Source organism: Haliotis rufescens, unplaced genomic scaffold, assembly GCF_023055435.1.
Source record: "Haliotis rufescens isolate VD_foot unplaced genomic scaffold, xgHalRufe1.0.p SCAF_5, whole genome shotgun sequence".
NCBI classification, from domain to species: Eukaryota; Metazoa; Mollusca; class Gastropoda; order Lepetellida; family Haliotidae; genus Haliotis; species Haliotis rufescens.
This window is the reverse complement of record NW_025964223.1, coordinates 40,687,075-40,709,035: the sequence shown is the minus strand read 5'-3', so window position 1 is coordinate 40,709,035 and position 21,961 is coordinate 40,687,075. Positions and strand designations below refer to the sequence as shown.

Here is a 21,961-nt window from a genome sequence, read left to right as displayed (position 1 = left end):
TGTAGAGAAGGAGTGTGTATACACTTAATTTGACTGATCTTGCTGCATACTTTGTATCTACTTTGTAGTTCAGAAGCACCTGAAAGACACGGTTATTGTCTTCCTCTATTGTTTATAATGCCATCAACATATGTTTCATGTTTCTGTATTAATAATAACAACAATACCGTATTAAAACTCGAGAAAGATTGTCGCCCGTAACCCCTGCTTCACATATTGCCTTGGTGAGGGCAACCTAGCCCTACATAAATGATGTTTTAATACCTCTAGCCAGAGGTTATGACTTTTTTTAAATTTCGATGCAGGGGTTACGGGCAGACGTTTTTCAAAGCTGGGAACAGACAACCCCACACACATACATGTAGTTATTTAATGTTTAAGCCTTTGATCAAAATATGCGTTAGTCGTCTTAGGTACTTAACAATATGGACAATTCAAAATGTTTACTCATCAACATAAAACAATCCAAGACTGACTGCAATATTTTCGGTTGGGGAGACAATACGATTGTGTTGACTTTCTTGAAGACAACGGGATAAACATCGTGAAGTAATTGGTATTTATTTAGAAATAATCGATCTAGATTTGTTTGGGCATTATTTGTCATGTTGCATGTCTTCTTATGAAAGATGAGATTCCAAAAGAGCAAAAGGAAAAATAACGTGTTATATACACTGACATTTGTGAGAAATTTGCCCAGAAACAAACACATTTGTTACTCTGTTACAGGTGATAAGTGGAAGGGTATATGGGGGATTGAGTGAGATATATAATTTAAATTGTCAATGCAAGAGAATAACCAGTCTAAATTACCTGGCGGAACAGACGCCATTTGGCGTAAAGGGCAAAAACCTGTGAAGACTGTATGAATGGATCACTGAAAATCAGTGATGACACCAGGTGTTCGCCAAAGTGTAATCATGTCCTGCCCTACCGGAACCATCCGCCATTCAAGCATTTCAGATTAAAAAAGTAAGTATTTATTGCCTGACATGGTACAGCCATGCGATGACGGTCTGTAAACAAACCAGAACAATGCTTTGAACTGAGCTATTTTAATTCGGGGCCCGTCAGATATATTTGGGAGGAATGCTCAAAGTGTCGCAGGTCGAAGACGTTTACCTCTTTGGAGAAACCCAAGAACACTAGGTTGGTGCTGACAAACCAAAGATCATAACAAAGAATCTGGAGTTCGAACCCACCATCATCGAATCTAACACGACCATCGGATGCGATTGCACAGCGAATCACATCGAATAAGAGATGGTATCGAAGCTAAATCATATCAATGATCGATACAGTCTGTCAAGACAGACAGAGGCCAACCACAGACAGCTGATCAATGTTTGCCTTGAAATTACAACTTGACAACAAAATACACAATAACATATATTGATGATGAACAATCTTGTAACATATCACAATCATGTACTCTTAAAGGTGCCCTCCGACTGTTGACTATAGCAGTTTCATTGTCCCAGCAACGTGTATATATCATGACTTAGTTTCTGCCATCCGAAAGCAGCCAAGTATCAGTTGTGTAATAATACACTGTGGAGCCATCGATAACCTTTGTATGCATGACGCACGTCCTTGTATTTCGTATCTGTGTATGTTCATTCAGGCCTACATTTAGAATACAGTACTAAACTTTTCAAACACGTGACAATACCCTATGACGTAATTTGTGGTATTTTGTTGCCAGTCACACCGGCGAAACAATGCCCTGTGACGTCAGGGGTCATTAAGTGTGCCCAAACTCCTCCCAGTGATCTATCATCTCTACACGCAATGTCATTGAACACGCCCAGCGGTGTTGAGAGTTTTGAATATTTGTTTACTACATATAGCCCGCGGCAGAGCATTTTATAGCAAGCGCTAGTTTACGAAAGCACTTTTATTTTTTATTTTTATTTTTTTTTTTTTCTCGTAGTTCAAGTGGCTAAAATGATTTTAAATGGGAACTAAGATACATATATTATTTTTTCGGTTCATTAATTTTCATTATTATGCGCAAGAATGCAGTTTATTAGGAATATTATATTGGCGCTGAACACATCGAAATGTCGCCAGTGTTAGGGTAGGTTACCCCGAACTCTATTCTTAGCCCTTGGATCCCCTTTACGATCAATCACACCTTTACGATCGTTATGGTTAGGTACCCGTTTAGTGGCTATTAGGTTACCAGAACTCTATCCTTAGCCCTTGGATCCCTTTTACGATCATTAGGGTTAGGTACCCGTTTAGTCGATATTATAGATTCCATAGCAGCTAATATTCTTCACACAGAAACGACGTCGTAAAAAGGATAAAATGGTTTTGTGTCGAATATTTTGGCTCCTGGAAACTGTCCTGGAACATTCACACAAGCCACTTTCACCGGCTACATTTTTCCACCCGACTAATTATTAAATACAACGCATTCATGCGTACTCGCGAGTTCGACGTCTGACGTCTGACGCCTGGAGCCGTTTTCAGTTCGCGCCATATCGGCTCATTCCTCACGAGTCGGTATCTTGTAGATTACGGAATGGGACGAGTGTGCCAAATGACATCGGGATCATTCGTAAGTGGCCGTAGGCTATAGTCACGAGACTCCACGCCTACCAGTCACCTTCGTAAGTGTCCGTCCCCTATTCGACCCTTTTCGTTCAGTAAATTTGCACTCAGTTTAACAGTGTGGACGTAGCTCAATCGGTTAGCTGTCGGGCTAACAATCAGAAGGTCGGGAGTTCGCGTCCGACGGATTCTCACAAAAACTGGTTGCTTGTCTTTGAGACATGTGACCTACGACAGAGATCGTCCTCACGAGAAGTTGTGGTACTGTATTCTAAAGGTGCTCCTTCATTCATTACATACAAATCGCTACCAAGATAAATTGATGTTAGTCACTCAAGCCGACTTGCCAACTGTATTCTGAAGTTCAAAATTCAAAATTTACCTACATCGTATTTGAAATAGTGCATGAACAACCGTGATATGAAACACGTGGAATTATCGAATTCACATTGTGCAAAAGCTTACACATCACATATAGTTACACACTGATTCTTTCAAGCAGGAAGATATGTGAAATTCCCTAGGCCTCCATTTTCAATTGATGTGTAACGCATAATTTATCGGATTACGCGCCACATCCATCCTCCTTCATCTGGTGTTTAACACATCTGTTCAGGGATCACACCTTGTGTACTCTACCTGATGTGTGACACATCAGTTCAGGGATCACTCCAAGCTTCTTCTATCTGGTGTGTAACACATCAGTTCAGGGATCACTTCAAGCTTCTTCTATCTGGTGTTAACACATCAGTTCAGGGATCCCTCCAAGCTTCTTCTATCTGGTGTGTAACACATCAGTTCAGGGATCACTCCAAGCTTCTTCTATCTGGTGTGTAACACATCAGTTCAGGGATCACTCCAAGCTTCTTCTATCTGGTGTGTAACACATCAGTTCAGGGATCACTCCAAGCTTCTTCCATCTGGTGTGTAACACATCATTTCAGGGATCACTCCAAGCTTCTTCCATCTGGTGTGTAACACATCATTTCAGGGATCACTCCAAGCTTCTGCCATCTGGTGTGTAACACATCAGTTCAGGGACCACACCCAGTTTACTCTATCTACCCAGTTTACATAATATGAATAGCCTTCCTTTGCCCACATTTCGAAGTTTCATTTGCGATAAAACCATAATACCACCGCATATAGACAAGGCCCCGGCTGTGTAGAAGGACGCTGCGTATGTCCCCGTGACATCGTACAACCAGCCTGGAGAAAATAGCATGATTTAAATAGTATGTAGTGTGTCTTACATTCCGAAGTAACACACATATACCAGTTAAAGTTCATCCATGAAATTATTCCAATACACTTTCCACTCGAATAGCAAACTACATGAATAAATATTTCAACAGTCTGAAAGGAAACTATATAGTTAACCAATCAGCGTTTCTCGTTTCAACTCCTAGAAGAGTTAGAGCCAACACCAATTGCAAATTCCTCTCAGCGTAAATAGCTTGAATGCAGCTACATTTATTTTGGGCCACATTTTTTTCTTGTGCTCAAAGTTCTGTTTTTAAAAGGATATGCACAATACATTCAGCACACCTACCTGCTAGCGGGGAACTAATGAAGCCAGCCAATCCTTGTAGAAACAACATCAGACCCAGGGCTTTGCCAAGGTTTTCAAGACCCACCACATCTACCAGAGCAACTGTCTTCAACCCCGTCCAAATGCCTGTTATGGAAAAAGATGTTGAATGCTGTGTTACTATTTCATGGAAAGAGAACAACGTTAAACAAGTTAAAAGAATAACAAGCAAAAAAGTGCCTGAAAGCACGTTCCATGCCATCAGCGCACGATGACACGTCAAGTCATGGGGTCATAGTTGCCTCTTATGGCATGCAAATGTCCCTAAGAATCAATTCTACCCCGAATCTGCCCCAGAATACAAAAAAAACATACATGAACTGGCTGCAGTGAGTTGCAATAATACTGCATTCATTATACTGATCCTTACTGTTATCAGTCTGAATACATTCTGGATTCGTTCCATCCGAATGTGCGTGTATATAAATTACATTGGTACTTGATAAAGCCAAAAAAGTTTATATTGCAAGATATTGATACATACCGATAAAACTGAATGTGAGTTAAGGAAAATGATATTCCGAGACGTTTTAACAACTTACCTGATAAAGGACCAAATATCGCAGCGAATCCCATTAGCAATGGAAATGATCTCAAGAAAGGACACACAATCAAACAGAATCCGCACAGTATATTAGACCACGCCCATAAAACCCTGATATTGACACAACTGAAATCCCCAATCCAACCGAAGAACAGTCGTCCTGCTACACTGGCAAAACCAATCATAGGCAACAACCACGCCACCTTGTGTTCGGGAACTTGTAAGTCACGTGCTCGCCTTGGAAGATGTGCGAAAGGAACGAAAATGCCAATTGTAGATAGGCCATTGCCAAATATGAACAGACAGTACTGGATATTGTGGAGCAGGTGTGTGTATCCCTGGATTGGACTAATCTTGCAGCATACTTTGTCTTTACTTTGTAGTTCAGAAGCACCTGAAAGACACGGTTATTTTTAAATAAGTATTGTTAAAATGATACAAACTGAGTCGTTGGTGTGGTAATTGTTGCTGTCTTCCTCTGTTGTTTCATAATGCCATCAACCTATGTTTCATGTTGCTGTATTAATAATACCAACAATAACAAAGGTGACTTCAGCCCTATATTTTCTCTCAATGTGCCATTTCAGTGCCAGCTTGTGTAGATCAACGTTTTCTTTTATGCTCCAGGTGGTATGTCCCTCATGCTGAAATTCTATCATTGTACCCACGTCGGGAATCGAACCCGGGTCTTCGGGGTGACGAGTGAACGCTTTAACCACTAAGCTACCCGACTAGTTTGATGATAGATCTTCTAGGTATATTTGAAGTCTGATCAATACTCAGTTTTGTCCATTTCAATGTTAAAGAGGTACCTCTAAGGTAGGTTAGGGTACCTTAGAGTCGAGGTCAATTATCAGCTAATCACTGAACTGAATCACGCCTAAATGTGAAAGACGTCTCAACAAACACAGGCAAATACTTACAAATGTCACACTAAGCAAAAAGAAATCCAGATATGCCAGCCTCGAAACGTTATGATATCCCCTCGTACTATGTATACGATCGTCAGTGCTTTAAGATGCAAATGGACAGCTTAATATGCCCGTTTGTCATGTGAAAAGATAGGCTAGAAATTACATATACACGTATTATTGACATAAAACTCCCGTTACATGTATCCCATCCCTACCTTCTGGTGCAGGAGATAAGGCTTTCTGTCTTTGTTTCTTGGGACGATACAAATATCCACAAACTGCTGCATTTAACACAATCGCTCCAGAGATGAGAAACATGCCGCTTAAGCCGTAGGCGGTTCTGAGTGCTTGGAACATTGCTGAGAAGGCCATCGTTCCAGCGCCAGATCCCGAGGAACATATACCATTAGCCAGAGCTCGACGTTTCTTCATGTACTGGTTTACTATCACCTTGGATGGTAAGAACATCAGACCCAGACCAATTCCTAAACGAGATGTAAATTCATGTAACCATTTAAAAGAACCATCAAAATAGGCTCTACGAAACTCCTCATCTTGACATTATTGTGACGTGTTTTAATACAACTTGACCCTCATTGAATCTTATTCTTTGACGCTCACCTACTAAAACTCCATAACTGATATAGAGGTAGTCAATACTTGTTGCAAACGAGCTGATCACAAATCCTGAAGAAGCAATGACAGCTCCACTTATCGTAACAGCACGACAGTCATATTTGTCCGTGAGGATCCCTGCCACTGGGGCTGAGAAAAGAGAGCAATTATTGTAAAATATGTTACCGATACATGTACACGTTAGTCATGAACTTAGCGTCCAATGATAGGGGAAATGCTGACCAAATAACTTGAAACATTCGTGTTTACAGATGTCACAACAGTAACAACCTGTTGCCATGACAAGGCATCTCATTTTCGGAACAAATATCCCAATAATTTTTAGGGTAAGTTTGTTTGTTTGTTTATTTGTTGTTTAACGCCGCACGCAAAAATATTCCATCTATATGACGGCAGTATGTAAGAAATAGAGTCTGGATCAGACAATCCAGTGATTGACAACGTGAGCATCGATCCACGCTATTGGGATACGATGACATGCATCAACCAAGTCAGCGAGCCTGACCACCCGATCCCGTTAGTCGCCTCTTACGACAAGCACAGTCGCCTCTTGCGGCAAGCATGGGTTGTTGAAGACCTACTCTACCCCGGATTTTCACGGACCCATTAAGGGGAAAGTAACATATCAGACTTCAGAGTGTGTATTTGAAGTTTCCGGGATAATGGTGAGCTTGAAATTTTTATTTTTTCATATCCGACTGTGATATCATATAATTTGCGTCACAATGAGAGAAGTGACGTCTTGATAGTGACATGCTGTGTAAAATTAAACCTTTCAAGGATACCATTAGTTTATTTTAGGGTCCATTTCAGTTAGTTTGAATATTTTTATTTTCGTTATACCAAATTTAAGACCAATGTCTTACCATATACCGCATCCTATACGTTTTTAATAGCTACGTATCAAAACAAGAAGTCCTACGTAGAGTAAAGTCCAGGTGTTCAATCACTTATCATAACACTTACCTACTAAACTGAGGAGACCCGTTGGAATTGAGCCAATCCAAGCTGTGTCTCCGCGATTCATGTCGAAGTATTCCAAAAGAAATACGTATATCACACCAAATGATAGATTTATACCTAAGAACATCGCGTGGCTAAAGAAGGACGCGAAAACAATAACCCATCCCAGTCCCGAATCGGACTCTTCCGAAGTTTGTCCGTTCCTTGACAGCAAATGTTGTGCATGAAGTTCGCTGTCATCCTCTGGCGTGTCGTGTGGCTTTTTAAAGTTTTCTTCTGACATGACTGAAAACAAAATTAAACAACCAATTGCAAATAAAACGAACATGACTATCATTTAGATAAAACTGTAAATGGGTCATTTTCTCGATCAAAAGATGTCACTTTTTTTGTCAAAAATCTTTCAAGAATTTACAATATACATGTATATATTTACATGTATCCTCCAAACACATATAATGAAATGGCCATTTTTAATTATTGTGTCATGATATGTGCTCTTGGTGTGTTTTAAATGGGTAAAGAAAGCATTTTTGTAAGTACTTTCATTCATCGGATATTTTTGTTGTAAACTTATAAAAGAGATTCATTTAGGAGTTTCAGAGTGTAACTTGAATCAAATTTATATGATTCCTGAATAGAAATAATATATAACCATGTCCTTGATGTTTGTGACTTACCTGACACAAATAACAACCTTCGAAAGGTAACTATGGCAATGACAAATGCAGAGAAAGTTTCGACAGAATCGCGACAAAGATCCCGAACGTAGATAACTTAACCTGGGTGGTGAGGAGAGAACATGTCCTAACGGAAACTGGGAAAAGAGATCTACTTAAACATACACGGATAGGGGCAGTTTAAGAAAAAATATTCGCCACCTTCTCCAGGTTACGTCCTGTTGGGCAGTTATTCTAAACCCAAGTGATCGCAGTTCCTGCTCACATAAAGTAATGTGAAAACTCTAAATTTGTTGTTTCTGCTACTATAATCAAAACGGACTCACTGCAAACTTGTATCCATGACAAAGTTTGTGATTCATCATCTCCAACATGTATGTATAGAAAGTGTCAGAAATGTTCATAAAAACGGAGAGCGAAAATGGAAGGTGACTATGAGTAGGCTAGTGATGGAGAAATAAGGCCTGGTGATGAGGGGCTAGTGAAGGAGAGAAGATGAAGGCTGATAATGAGGGAGCTTGTGATGGAGTGATAAAGGCTGAAGATGAGGAGGCTGGTGATGAATGATAAACGCTGAAGTTGAGGTGGCTAGTGATGGAGAGAAGATGTAGGCTGTCGCTAAGGGGGTAAGCATGGAGAGATAATGGCAGAACACGAAGGGGCCAGTGAAGGAGTGATGGTGAAGGTTGAACATGAGGGGGCTAGTGAAGGAGAGACGGTGAAGGCTGAAGATGAGTCTAGTGATGTAGAGATGGTGAAAGCTGAAGATTAGGAGGGTCGTGATATTGAGTAGGATGTAGCGTAAATGGTGGAGAGAAAGTTGGAGATTCGGATCAATCTCAATACTAGCTTTGCAGCCGTCCCTGAACCAAATTGATGTTTAGCCAAATATGTCATCGTTAATTTCTATTGAATATCGTAACTCTGTTGTTTGTTTTTTTAAAGATGAATCTGTAACTTATGTCGAATGAATGCATTGGGTTGGGAAGAAAGTAAGGAATGACTTTAATGGCCAAACATACTTAAAAGACAAAAGCTGGAACGACAATGACAGTGTGCTGGCAATCACCCCAAAAGCATAAAAGATTCTAGAATCATCTCATTGCGAGGTCGACAAAAGGTTTTTCTGTAATTAAAAGCCATGTTCCGCATTGTCCATTCTACAAGATGATCAAGTATTCAATGCAACAAGTGTACCACAACGTTTTAACTCCACATTTTCAGAATTTCTCAACATAAGCAATTAGTACTCAAAAACTTTATATTGTTCTTGATCATAGAAGCAACGACATGTTGACCATTCTCTTAATGTCTTTCATGTAACATAATATTGTTTTAATCATAACTGTCTTCCATCACATCAATCTGTAGAATGTGCAATCAGATGGAAATAGAGCAGCCACACCTTGAGGTACCCCTGTTTATCAAACCTTTGTTTACTTATGACAGTGAACTAAGCAGACTTTTACTTCTTAAAAAACAATGCAAACTTTATTTCACATTGTCAGTACTGTACCGTCTTAAAGGAGAGCTATTGAATCAAAGTTTTTCTACATCAAATTTCAAAACACAGTAGGTTTATCTCCATTTTACCATGACGGCAACAGCATTTGCAACGCATGACGATACAGGGTACAAAGGGCGCTATCACATCAAAGAAATGTGACAGAAATGTGTGTTCTGAAATGAATTTCATCAAGTTTGATCAGCTTTTGTAACCAAGTTCTCGGCTGTGCTGTGACATCAGTGATGTTGGGGCATTTTTGAGTAGCCTTTCGTATGACAATTTCTAAATGGTGTTACGCCGCTTTTAGCAATATCACTGTGTGTAACAATTTATTTCATTGGTGTCGCCGAAATACTACTTTAAATCCAAGAACAACGAAGAATACATACATTTGCTTTATCGTCGAGGTACAACGTCATTATGTGATATGGCAATGAAAGAATGGGCTTGGAACCAACCTCTTTACGTACAGAATTGATTGCATGTGTTCAAATTATGACTGCTGATCAAAAGTATTTTCATTTTCATTTTAAGGATGTTGTAGGAGAAACATATAAAATGATATCTGATCTTAGTTTTGAATCATCAGACAAATGTTGTCAGTATTATAGAAAATAAAATATAACGTTAATAGTTTATCAATCGTATCCCTCAAGGAGAAACGTCCGGTCACCAGTCGATGTCCAAGATGAGAAAACACCCATGATATAGCAAAACATGTTCAGTTGGTTTCTGTGACAATAGTCTCTCATACATTGGTAGTGATAGACGCTCTGTCAGATCGTAGTTCAATGTATGGCTCGGGCGACCATGTCAACTTATGCAAATATCTATGTCTTTATCTAAATGTTTAACTTTATATAACCCTACAGGACCTTTTAAGCGATCTTAATTTGAGTATACATACACATACAACGACGTTCGAAAAATGTAAATGTTTGTAACATACCTATATAAATGTGTCTATCAGTATCTGCCCCTCTGAAGTGTTGACGCATCTAATGTCACAAAGATATCCCACTGCTTCACAATGGTGACCTGACCTGATGCTAAGGAGTTAAGGCGGTTCACGAACTGATCCCCGATGACTGTATATTTTCATTTAGTCACCCTGTGCATTTATTCAACACCAGGGGCTAATATATAATGTTTAACGATAAGAAATACTTTTATCAAACACTTGTATTAGTATTATTGAGAGTTTAATGTTATAATCAGCAGGTGTTATGTTCATTTCAGGTACATTGTAGTATGTTAATGGAATTGCGTCACAAAACTTACAGCATACATCTTTTGTACTTGCTGCAAGTATACATGGACCATACCATTTCACTGGTGTTGAGGGCTAGTCTAACCATTTGTGTTTCTGTCAGTATTTTAATATTAATTATGTTAACTAATGTGGAGGCAGAGCCTGCAGGATAACAACCACGCAGTACTATTAGATCTACGATTACAACCAGATACAACTAATACGGATACAACCAACCACTACAAGCCACGACGACCACCACCACTTCCACCACAGCTACTACCACGACTTAAACTACTATGATGTTACTACTACTTCTACTACTACTACTACTACTACTACTACTACTACTACTACCACTACTACTACTTCACCTACTACTACTACTACTACTACTACAACTTCATCACTTCTATTCTATCACTACTGCTACCGCATGTACTACAACTACTTCTGTCACTACCACTACTATCATCCTTACTACTGCTACTGCTTCTGCTACTGCTGCTGCTACTACTACTACTACTGTTACTACTACCATTCTCCCTACTAATACTACTACTACAACAAACATCATCACTTCTACGACCACTGCTTCTGCTGCTAGTACTCTAAGAACTGATTCTTCTACTACTGCTACCACTATTTCTGATCCCGGAGAGCGGCCGGTTGGCGGTTCGAACCCCGGTCGCGTCATACCAAGATACATTTAAAGATGATACTTGCTGTAACCTGATCTGGCGTTCGGCATTGAGGGGCTGAAAGAAGGACCGATAGGCTCAGAGTCAGTACATTGTGTCTGAGTTCGGCATTTATGTACACACAAGCTACCTATACAAGCATACTGACCCTTGCCATATGATGTTTTCTTCAAAGTTTTAGATAGTAAAGTGATGTCAATTTTATTGAATGGTGCCGAAATATGGGCACTAGAAATTGACTCAGATTGTAAGCTTAGCAGAGTTATTGAAGGCGTTCATGTACAGGCATGCAAATATTTTCTTGAGTATAATAAACAACAAATCAAATCGAAATCGATGCATACCGATGGTACTAGTAGTACTATAAACAAAACTTTATGCATTTTGACATACGCCTCATGAGATCTCTCTATCCCGAGGCCACAATATGGCTTCACCTGAACCGTGACCTCATACGTTTTCAAAGCAAGATCTAGATATGTCTGGATCTATGCCATCAACACATCACAAGTAACATTAAGTGTTGCCCTCAATAATTGTTTGATACTCTTGTCGTACATTGCTCGAATTTGACCGCAAAAATACTTTACATACATTTTGCGTGTAGGTGGAATATTGATGAGTGCAGTTTTGAACAACAACCAAACACACATAACTTGATAAGTATGTACTTTGGTATATCACGATGATGAGATTTTTCTCATGAACCACTTAACTAGTGAACAAGAACATAGCAATTTGCTCCATTATTCTTATTCATACTAAATGTGTCATAGAATACAGCGCTTACTTTGTATATTCCTTCCTTCCTTCTGTTTCAAACTCTGTACAACATTAATCAAATGTTAGAATGTGTTTTCGTAAACCGGAATTGATATTTCAACATTAAACGGAGGATATTTAACGTTTTTATTAAGGCAACAGAAAAAGTCATATTTCTTTCGGTTTTAACGTGATGACAAATTGCCTATATCTTTTAGGCTTCCTTCACTCATCGTGAACAATTTTCTCATCTTAAATTGCAATTGTAGTTTAATAGCTTTGAGTATTTAACAAAGATAGGCAAATACATAACACCTGATGGATTTTATTGTTTTACATTTAAACATGAAATGGAGTTCCTCCTCGATGTATCTGCTGTCCCACAGTTTACGTCTACCACTTAATCGTACAAAATCTTTTCATTTCGTTATTTCATCGTTATATTTTTAAATGCATATTCCTTGACATCTGGACTATTTTACTATATGCGGCATTCTTAATCACTGAATACCAAGTAAATTTATATCATAAGACAACCGTTTTAAATTCTACAAATTAACAATAATTCTCCAACCATATTTCGAAAAATATTTCTGCACCAGACATGGAAAAGCACATATGTTATCCTTTTCGGAATCTCGCCTGTGCTTCTATGCTCTTCTCAAAGTAATCTGCCTACCGTCGTAATTAATCTATTATGCCAATTTATACAAAATATGTACTATAAAATATCCATCAGAACAATATATCTATAATGAATTACACAATTTCTGTTACTCTGTTTAGGAAGAGTAATAATGATTCCCTTCACACATTCCGTTGCAAATACCCCCTTTTGCAGAAACAAATGTTCACATTAAATAATCATTTCACCTTTAATGTCATCTGGACCAGCTGCTTTACCTTGTCTTTTACGACAGCTCCAATCTCATGTCACTGATCAACATCATGTCAACATCGTCACACAACTGTTCATCGTGGTTGTCCACGTCTATGGGTTGTCTGAGTTTTAACACATTCCTAAAGTAGTCAGTACACTCACCACCCATGATGTTTGCAGCAGACGTACCAGAATTAGTGACTAAACCAATTTCTCCGAGTACGCTTTACTGTTATTACCATCACAGCCATGTAGAGTTCATTTATAGTTATTTCCTCTTAATCAGTTGTCTCCTTTTATTTTATAGTACCAGCCCACTGAGATACCAAACCCCAGTTTAACATGAATACCCCTATGAGACACAGTGTACTGAATCATAGCAGACCAGTCCTCTTTTATCCCCTTAATACCTAGCGCCAGGCAGGGTAACAACAAGTCCCATCTTTTTTAACGAACCCAGTAGTTGAATTCTCGCTGATTCGTATGTATGAAGAAATCCAAGAAAGCAGCCTCAGCCCCAGATTTCGAGAAGTCCAAAAATGTCATGATCAAAACCAGGTTAAAAATTGAAAAATCAGATAGTTTGTCTCTGAGACAGTTTATATTCCAACATAAGCAGGGGAAATTCAATGGTTTGGTGTTTTATGTTTGTATGATGTGAATAAAGATATTGATAAGGTCTCCTCCCGATTTAGTAAAGTGCAGATGGTTCAGGATAATGGTTATGGTTGAAACCTGGTATTCAGGAAAAAGGTGGGCATGGGCCTGCTTGAATACTGTAATTCAAGAACAAGGTGGACGTTAAGATCGACTGGTCAGTTGACCAACTTCGTGCTCTGATGTCAACCTCGACCTGGCATAATTGTTAGAGTCTCAATGTTTTAGCGACAAAGTAATCCATCAAAAATGACGATTATAAAGTCGCGGCTACGCCGTTGTTATGCTATTGATATTTCAGCTACAATGTATCGAATCTGGTTCCGGCAGACCAGTGGTTGACAGCATGGACAGAGATTCAACGCTTCAGGGAATCATTCGTAACCCTGGTCGGTACTAGTTATACAAACGGGAATATAAAACTTACATGTAGTTAGTGTCTGAACTTATTACTATGAGACTTTCAATGTCATATCAAAATGAATGTTCCTTCATCGAATTTAGTATCTAGCTACAAATGTACGGTATAATTACCTGTGGTCTCTGTCTACTTTGTTGGGGATCACATTCTTACAACAGGCCAAAGACACAGAATAAGGGTACAACTTCTAAATCCGAACCTTGTTCTTTGCCGTATTAAAACTCGATAAGGATTGTCGCCCGTAACCCCTGCTTCACATATTGCCTTGGTGAGGGCAACCTAGCCATACATTAATGATGTTTTAAGACCTCTAGCCAGAGGTTACTACTCTTTTAAAATTAGGATGTAGGGGTTATGGGCGGACGTTTTCTAAAGCTTGGCACAGACACCCCCACCCACATAGGTAATTAATGTGTAAGCCTTTGATCACAATATGCGTTAGTCGTCTTAGGTATTAAAAAATGTGGACAATTCAACATGTTGACTCATCAACATAAAACAATCCAAGACTGACTGCAGTATTTTCGGTTGGCATTTTGTTGGGGAGAAAAAACGATTGTGTTGACTTTCTTGAAGACAACGGGATAAACATCGTGGAGTAGGAAGTAATTGGTGAAGCACATGCATGACTTTGGGTCGCCTGTATATAACTCTTATCCGAACACTATGTATTTATTTAGATATATTGATGCAGATGTGTTTGGACATTATTTGTCATGTCGCATGTCTTCTTATGAAAGATGAGATTCCAAAAGAGCAAAGGAAAAATAACGTGTTATATACACTGACATTTGTGAGAAATTTGCCCAGAAACAAACACATTGGTTACTCAGTAACAGGTGATTTAGAATAATAAGTGAATAAGTGGATGGGTAGATGGGTGAATGAGTGTAATAGATAATATGAATTGTCAATGCGTGAGAATAACCAGTCTAGATTACCTGGCGAAACAGATTCCATTTGGTGTGAAGGGCAAAAACCTGTGAAGACCACTGAAAATCAGTGATGACACCAGGTTTTCGCGAAAGTGTAAGCATGTCCTGCCCTACCGGAAGCAGCCACCATTAACACAATTTAGATGAAAAAGTAAGTATTTATTGCCTGACATGGCACAGCCATGCGATGGCGGTCTGTAAACAAACCAGAACAATGCTTTGAACTGAGCTATTTTAATTCGAAGCCCGTCAGATATATTTGGGAGGAATGCTTAAAGTGTTGCAGGTCGAAGAAGTTTACCTCTTTGGTGAAACCCAAGAACACAGGGCTGGTGCTGACAAACCCACGATCATCGAATCCAAATACGACTATAGGATGCGACTGCAAAGCGAATCACATCGAATTAGAGTTGGTATATTGCTGTTAGATAGACGAAAAACCATATGTCAATGATCGATACAGTCTGTCAAGACAGAGACCGACCACAGACAACTGATCAATGTTTGTCTTGAAATAACAACCTGACCACAAAGTACTAACTACAGCAGTTTCATTGTTCCAGCAACGTGTATATATCATAAATTATTTTCTGCCATCCGAAAGCAGTGAAGCATCTATTGTGTAATAATACACAGTGGAGCGATTGGTAACTTTTGTATGCATGACACACGTCCTTGTATGTCGTATCTCTGTATGTTCATTCATTACATACAAATCGCTTCCAAGCTAAATTGATGTTAGTCACTCAAGCATACCAACTATATTCTGAAGTTACAACTTCATTCAAAGTTAACTCGACCAACGTCGTATTTTAAAAAGCTACATGAACAACCTTGATGCGAAACACGTGGAATTAATGAATTCACATTGTGCAAAAGATGACACATCACATATAGTTACACACTGATTGTTTCAAGCGGGAAGACAGGTGAATTTTCCTAGGCATCCATCATTAATTGATGTGTAACGCATAAGTTATGGGATTACACACCACATCTATCCTCCTCCATCTGGTGTTTAACACATCAGTTCAGGTATCACCCCCAGTGTACTCTTCCTGATGTGTTACACGTCAGTTAAGGGATCACTCCAAGCTTCTTCCATCTGGTGTATAACACATCAGTTCAGGGATCACTCCAAGGTACTTCCATCTGGTATGTAACACATCAGTTCAGGGATCACTCCAAGCTCCTTCCATCTGGAATGTAACACATCATTTCAGGGATCACTCCAAGCTTCTTCTATCTGGTGTGCAACACATCAGTTCAGGGATCACTCCAAGCTTCTTTCATCTGTTGTGTGACACATCAGTTCAGGGATCACACCAAGCTTTTTTCATCTGGTGTGTAACACATCAGTTTAGGGATCACTCCAAGCTTCTTCTATCTGGTGTGTAACACATCAGTCTAGGGATCACTCAAAGCTTCTTCCATCTGGTGAGTAACACATCAGTTTAGGGATCACTCCAAGGTACTTCCATCTGGTGTGTAACACATCAGTTCAGGGACCACACCCAGTTTACATAATATGAATAGCCTTCCTTCGCCCATGTGTAACACATCTATTAAAGGTTAATCCAGTTTCCTTCCTCCTTACAGGATTAAACCTGATATTCAACATTTTCCGCCTGGGAAATATAACAAACACCACACTAGCATAAATCCTACTCGTACATTTAGGACATGACATATATTTTACACATAAGGGTTCTTAGTCATCACACTTCACAGGGTCCACAACACTGACTACTGTAAACTTGACATCAACTCCATCTGGTCCTCTCTGTTTACATACATTTCGAAGTTTCATTTGCGACAAAACCATAATACCACCGCATATACACCGGTGTGTAGAAGGACGCTGCGTATGTCCCCGTGACGTCGTACAACCAGCCTGGAGAAAACACACACACACCAGTTAAAGTTCATCCATGAAATCATTCCAATACACTTTCCACTCGAATAGCAAACTACATGTATAAATATTTCAACAGTCTGAAAGGAAACTATATAGTTAACTAATATAATCAGCGTTTCTCGTTTCAACTCCTAGAATAGTTAGAGTCAACACAATTGCAAATTCCTCTCAGCATAAATATCTTGAATGCATCTATATTTGTTGTGCTCAAGGTTCTGTTTATTGAAAAAAACATACTCACGATACATTTAGCGAGAGAGAGAGAGAGAGAGAGAGAGAGAGAGAGAGAGAGAGAGAGAGAGAGAGCAAAAAAACATACATGTAGAAAAGCGCACACAGAATTAAATGAGTGTCAAGCGTCTTTGGAACATTTGATCTATTAACTTACAAAGAGTTTAACACCCATCTGAGTAATGGAATAAATTTCAAGGTTGAAGATAAGTTTAAGAAATTCGGCATATTTTCACATATAGCGTCCGTTACATTATAACGTAAATCATCATACATGTTACAATACTGAGTTAAAATAAAAAAGACAAGTTCTATCCTAAAGGGGGACAGGGGGACGACTGTACCTCATTTTTTCAATGTTAATGGGGAGGGTGCCACTGCATAAAAGTGCCAAATATTTTCTGGTGTTTCTATGGATATAATTTGATAAGACATAGGGCTCAGGCGCTAGATCCTTCTTAAGCAATGTATAGGTCCTCAGCTTATTACCATTAGTGTTATTAGCATCATTCCACAGCTCTGAAAACCACGCAGTTTCATCCACTTGAAATAATTTTTGCATAATGAGAGTGAACTGACCACGTGTCATCGAATGGACATCGATCAAGTCGACGACGTTTAAGTTTCTAGCTAGCTTATAAACCTCCTTTGACCAAGCATGAATGACACGGGGCAATCTTGTTATTTCCATACTGTTGAGGCGGAAGATTAAACGAAATACTTCTATGCGTTGCTTGGTGACACATGATTTCCAACCCATGTCTCACCTGGCGGCAACATTTGACGCATTACGTCTAAGGCCGAGGAAAAAATTACATGCTTTGTTTTGTAGAGTGTTTAACTTTTTATGTTCATACAACCCCCAGATGGAAGCACCATATTGCATAAGAGGCTGAACCAAGGATTCATTCAATTTAGTATAAATTGCATAAGTAAAACCACCAGCATCAAAATATTGTTGTACATAAAACACCAAAAGCTCGATTTGCCGATTTAGCCAGTTCATTAATTGTATACTTAAAGTCCATGTGTTGCCACCAACCAATATTTATAATTGTCACTGTACTTCAAAAGTGTTTCACCAGTTGAAGAGTTGGTTGTGGACCAATTTGTATTTGTAGGCCTAAAATGAACAAGCACACCTACCTGCTAGCGGGGAACTTATGAAGCCAGACAATCCTTGTAGAAACATCATCAGACCCAGGGCTTTGCTTAGGTTTTCAAGACCCACCACACCTACCAGAGCAACTGTCTTCAACCCCGTCCAAATGCCTGTAATAGAACAATGTGTTGAATGCTATATTACTATTTCATGGAAAGAGAACAACGTCGAACAAGTTAAAAAAACAAACAAGCAAAAACATGCCTGAAAGCACGTTCCATGCCATTAGCACACGATGACACGTCAAGTCATGGGGTCATGGTCGCCTCTAATGACATGTGTATGTCCCCAAGGACCAATTCTACCCTGAATCTAGCCCAGAATACACACACGTATGCTTTTAATATACAAAAACATACATGAACTGGCTGCAGTGAGTTGCAATAATACTGCATTCATTATACTGATCCTTACTGTTATCCGTCTGAATACATTCTGGATTCGTTCCATCCGAATGTGCGTGTATATAAATTACATTGGTACTTGATAAAGCCAAAAAAGTTTATATTGCAAGATATTGATACATACCGATAAAACGGAATGTGAGTTAAGGAAAATGATATTTCGTGACGTTTTAACAACTTACCTGATAAAGGACCAAATATCGCGGCGAATCCCATTAGCAATGGAAATGATCTCAAGAAAGGACACACAATCACACACAGACCGCACAGTATATTAGACCACGCCCATAAAACCCTGATATTGACACAACTGAAATCCCCAATCCAACCGAAGAACAGTCGTCCTGGGACACTGGCAAAACCAATCATTGGCAACAACCACGCCACCTTGTGTTCGGGAACTTGTAGGTCACGTGCTCGCCTTGGAAGATGTGCGAAAGGAACGAAAATGCCAATTGTAGATAGGGCATTGCATAATATGAACAGACAGTACTGGATATTGTGGAGCAGGTGTGTGTATCCCTGGATTGGACGAATCTTCTTTGTCTTTACTTTGTAGTTCAGAAGCACCTGAAAGACACGGATATTTTTTAAAATAAGTATTGTTAAAATGATACAAACTGAGTTGGTGGTTAGGTAACTGTTGCTGTCTTCCTCTGTTGTTTCATAATGCCATCAACCTATGTTTCATGTTGTTGTATTAATAATAACAACAATAACAACGGTGACTTCAGCCCTATATTTTCTCTTAATGTGACATTTCAGTGCCAGCTTGTGTAGATCAACGTTTTCTTTTATGCTCCAGGTGGTATGTCGCCCATGCTGAAATTCTTTCATTGAACGTCTTTGAACTGCTGCATTGAACGTCTTTGTTTGGTCTGCACTTGATGGACCTGCCCCCCCATAAATGGCATCGTCCATCAACAGAAGTTTGGTGATAGTGAGTGAGTATGGTTTTGCGCAGTTTTTAGCAATATTACAGCAATATCACGCCAGGAGACACCAGAAATTGGCTTCACACATTGTACCCACGTCGGGAATCGAACCCGGGTCTTCGGCTTGGCGAGCTAACGCTTTAGCCATGATAGATACGCTAAGTATATTTGAAGAGTGATACTCAGTTTTGTCCATTTCAATGTTAAAGAGATACCTCTAAGGTAGCTTAGGGTACCTTAGAGTCGAGGTCAATAATCAGCAAATCACTGAACTGAATCACGCCTAAATGTGAAATCCGTCTCAACAAACACAGGCAAATACTTACAAATGTCACACGTTAGCAAAAACAAATCCAGATATGCCAGCCTCAAAACTTTATGATATCCCCTCGTACTGTCTATACGATCGTCAGTGCTTTAAGATGCAAATGGACAGCTTAATATGCCCGTTTGTCATGTGGAAAGATAGACTAGAAATTACATATGCAAGTATTATTTACATAAAACTCCCGTTACATGTAACCCATCCCTACCTCCAGGTGCAGGTGATAAGGCTCTCTTTCTTTGTTTCTTGGGACGATACAAATATCCACAAACTGCTGCATTTAATACAACCGCTCCAGAGATGAGAAACATGCCGCTTAAGCCGTAGGCAGTTCTGAGAGCTCGGAACATTGCTGAGAAGGCAATCGTTCCAGCGCCAGATCCCGAGGCACATATACCATTAGCCAGAGCTCGACGTTTCTTCATGTACTGGTTTACTACCACCTTGGATGGTAAGAGCATCAGACCCAGACCAATTCCTAAACGAGATGTAAATTCATGTAACCATTTAAAAGAACCATCAAAATAGGCTCTACGAAACTCATTTTGACATTATTATTATTATTATTTGACATGTTTTATTACAACTTGACCCTCATTGAATCTTATTCTTTGACGCTCACCTACTAAAACTCCATAACTGATATAGAGGTAGTGCAAACGAGCTGATCACAAATCCTGAAGAAGCAATGACAGCTCCACTTATCGTAACAGCACGACAGTCATATTTGTCCGTGAGGATCCCTGCCACTGGGGCTGAGAAAAGAGAGCAAGTATTGTAAAATATGTTACCGATACATGTACATGTTAGTCATGAACTTAGCGTCCAATAATAGGGGAAATGCTGACCAAATAACTTGAAACATTCGTGTTTACAGATGTCACAACAGTAACAACCTGTTGCTATGACAAGGCATCTCATTTCCGGAACAAATATCCCAATAATTTTTAGGGTAAGTTTGTTTGTTTGTTTATTTGTTGTTTGTTGTTTGTTGTTGCATCAACCAAGTCAACGAGCCTGACCCAACAATCCCGTTAGTCGCCTCTTACGACAAGCACAGTCGCCTTTTACGGCAAGCATGGGTTGTTGAAGACCTATTCTACTCCGGATTTTCACGGACCCATTAAGGGGAAAGTAACACATAAGAATTCGGAGTGTGTATTTGAAGTTTCCGGGATAATGGTGAGCTTGAAATTTTTATTTTTTCATATCCGACTGTGATATCATATAATTTGCGTCACAATGAGCGAAGTGACGTCTTGACAGTGACATGCTGTGTAAAATTAAACCTTTCAAGGATACCATTAGTTTATTTTGGGGTCCCATATTTCAGTTAGTTTGAATATTTTTTTTTCGTTATACCAAATTTAAGACCAGTGTCCTACCATATACCGTATCCTATACGTTGTTTAATAGCTACGTATCAAAACAAGAAGTCCTACGTAGAGAAAAGTCCAGGTGTTCAGTCACATGTCATAACACTTACCTACCATACTGAGGAGACCCGTTGGAATTGAGCCAATCCAAGCTGTGTCTCCGCGATTCATGTCGAAGTATTCCAAAAGAAATACGTATATCACACCAAATGATAGATTTATCCCAAAGAACATGGCGTGGCTAAAGAAGGACGCGAAAACAATAACCCATCCCAGTCCCGAATCGGACTCTTCAGAAGTTTGTCCGTTCTTTGACAGCAAATGTTGTGCATGAAGTTCTGTGTCATCCTCTTTCGTGTCTTGCGGCTTTTTAAAGTTTTCTTCTGACATGACTGAAAACAAAATTAAACAACCACTTGCAAATAACACGTACATGACTATCATTTAGATAAAACTGTAAATGGATCATTTTTAACTATTTTTGTTAAAGATCTTTGAAAAATTTACAATATACATGTATATATTTACATGTCACCTCCAAACACTTCATATAATGAAAAGGTCATTTTAATGATTGTGTCATGATATATGTGCTCTCGGTGCGATTT

At 39.2% G+C, this 21,961-nt stretch overlaps 1 protein-coding gene across 1 annotated transcript; it reads right to left on the bottom strand.

The window, feature by feature from the left end:
- Window positions 1-5,551: 5,551 nt before the first annotated feature.
- Window positions 5,552-21,743, bottom strand: LOC124110290 (monocarboxylate transporter 9-like). The gene is made up of 6 exons (XM_048384289.1): window positions 21,464-21,743; window positions 20,186-20,455; window positions 18,298-18,423; window positions 6,230-6,373; window positions 5,824-6,093; window positions 5,552-5,574 (listed from the first exon to the last, which is right to left on the bottom strand). The coding sequence occupies exons 1-6, from the start codon at window positions 21,741-21,743 to the stop codon at window positions 5,552-5,554; spliced, it is 1,113 nt and encodes a 370-aa protein (XP_048240246.1).
- Window positions 21,744-21,961: the final 218 nt, after the last annotated feature.

Coding starts and splice junctions, on each gene's coding strand:
- LOC124110290 (XM_048384289.1), bottom strand. CDS start 21,743: ATGTCAGAAGAAAACTTTAAAAAGCCGCAAGACACGAAAGAGGATGAC. Junction 6,094..6,229: donor CAGTTATGGAGTTTTAGTAG/GTGAGCGTCAAA, acceptor CATCTCGTTTAG/GAATTGGTCTGGGTCTGATG. Junction 5,575..5,823: donor CTTATCTCCTGCACCAGAAG/GTAGGGATGGGA, acceptor TTTCACATTTAG/GCGTGATTCAGTTCAGTGAT.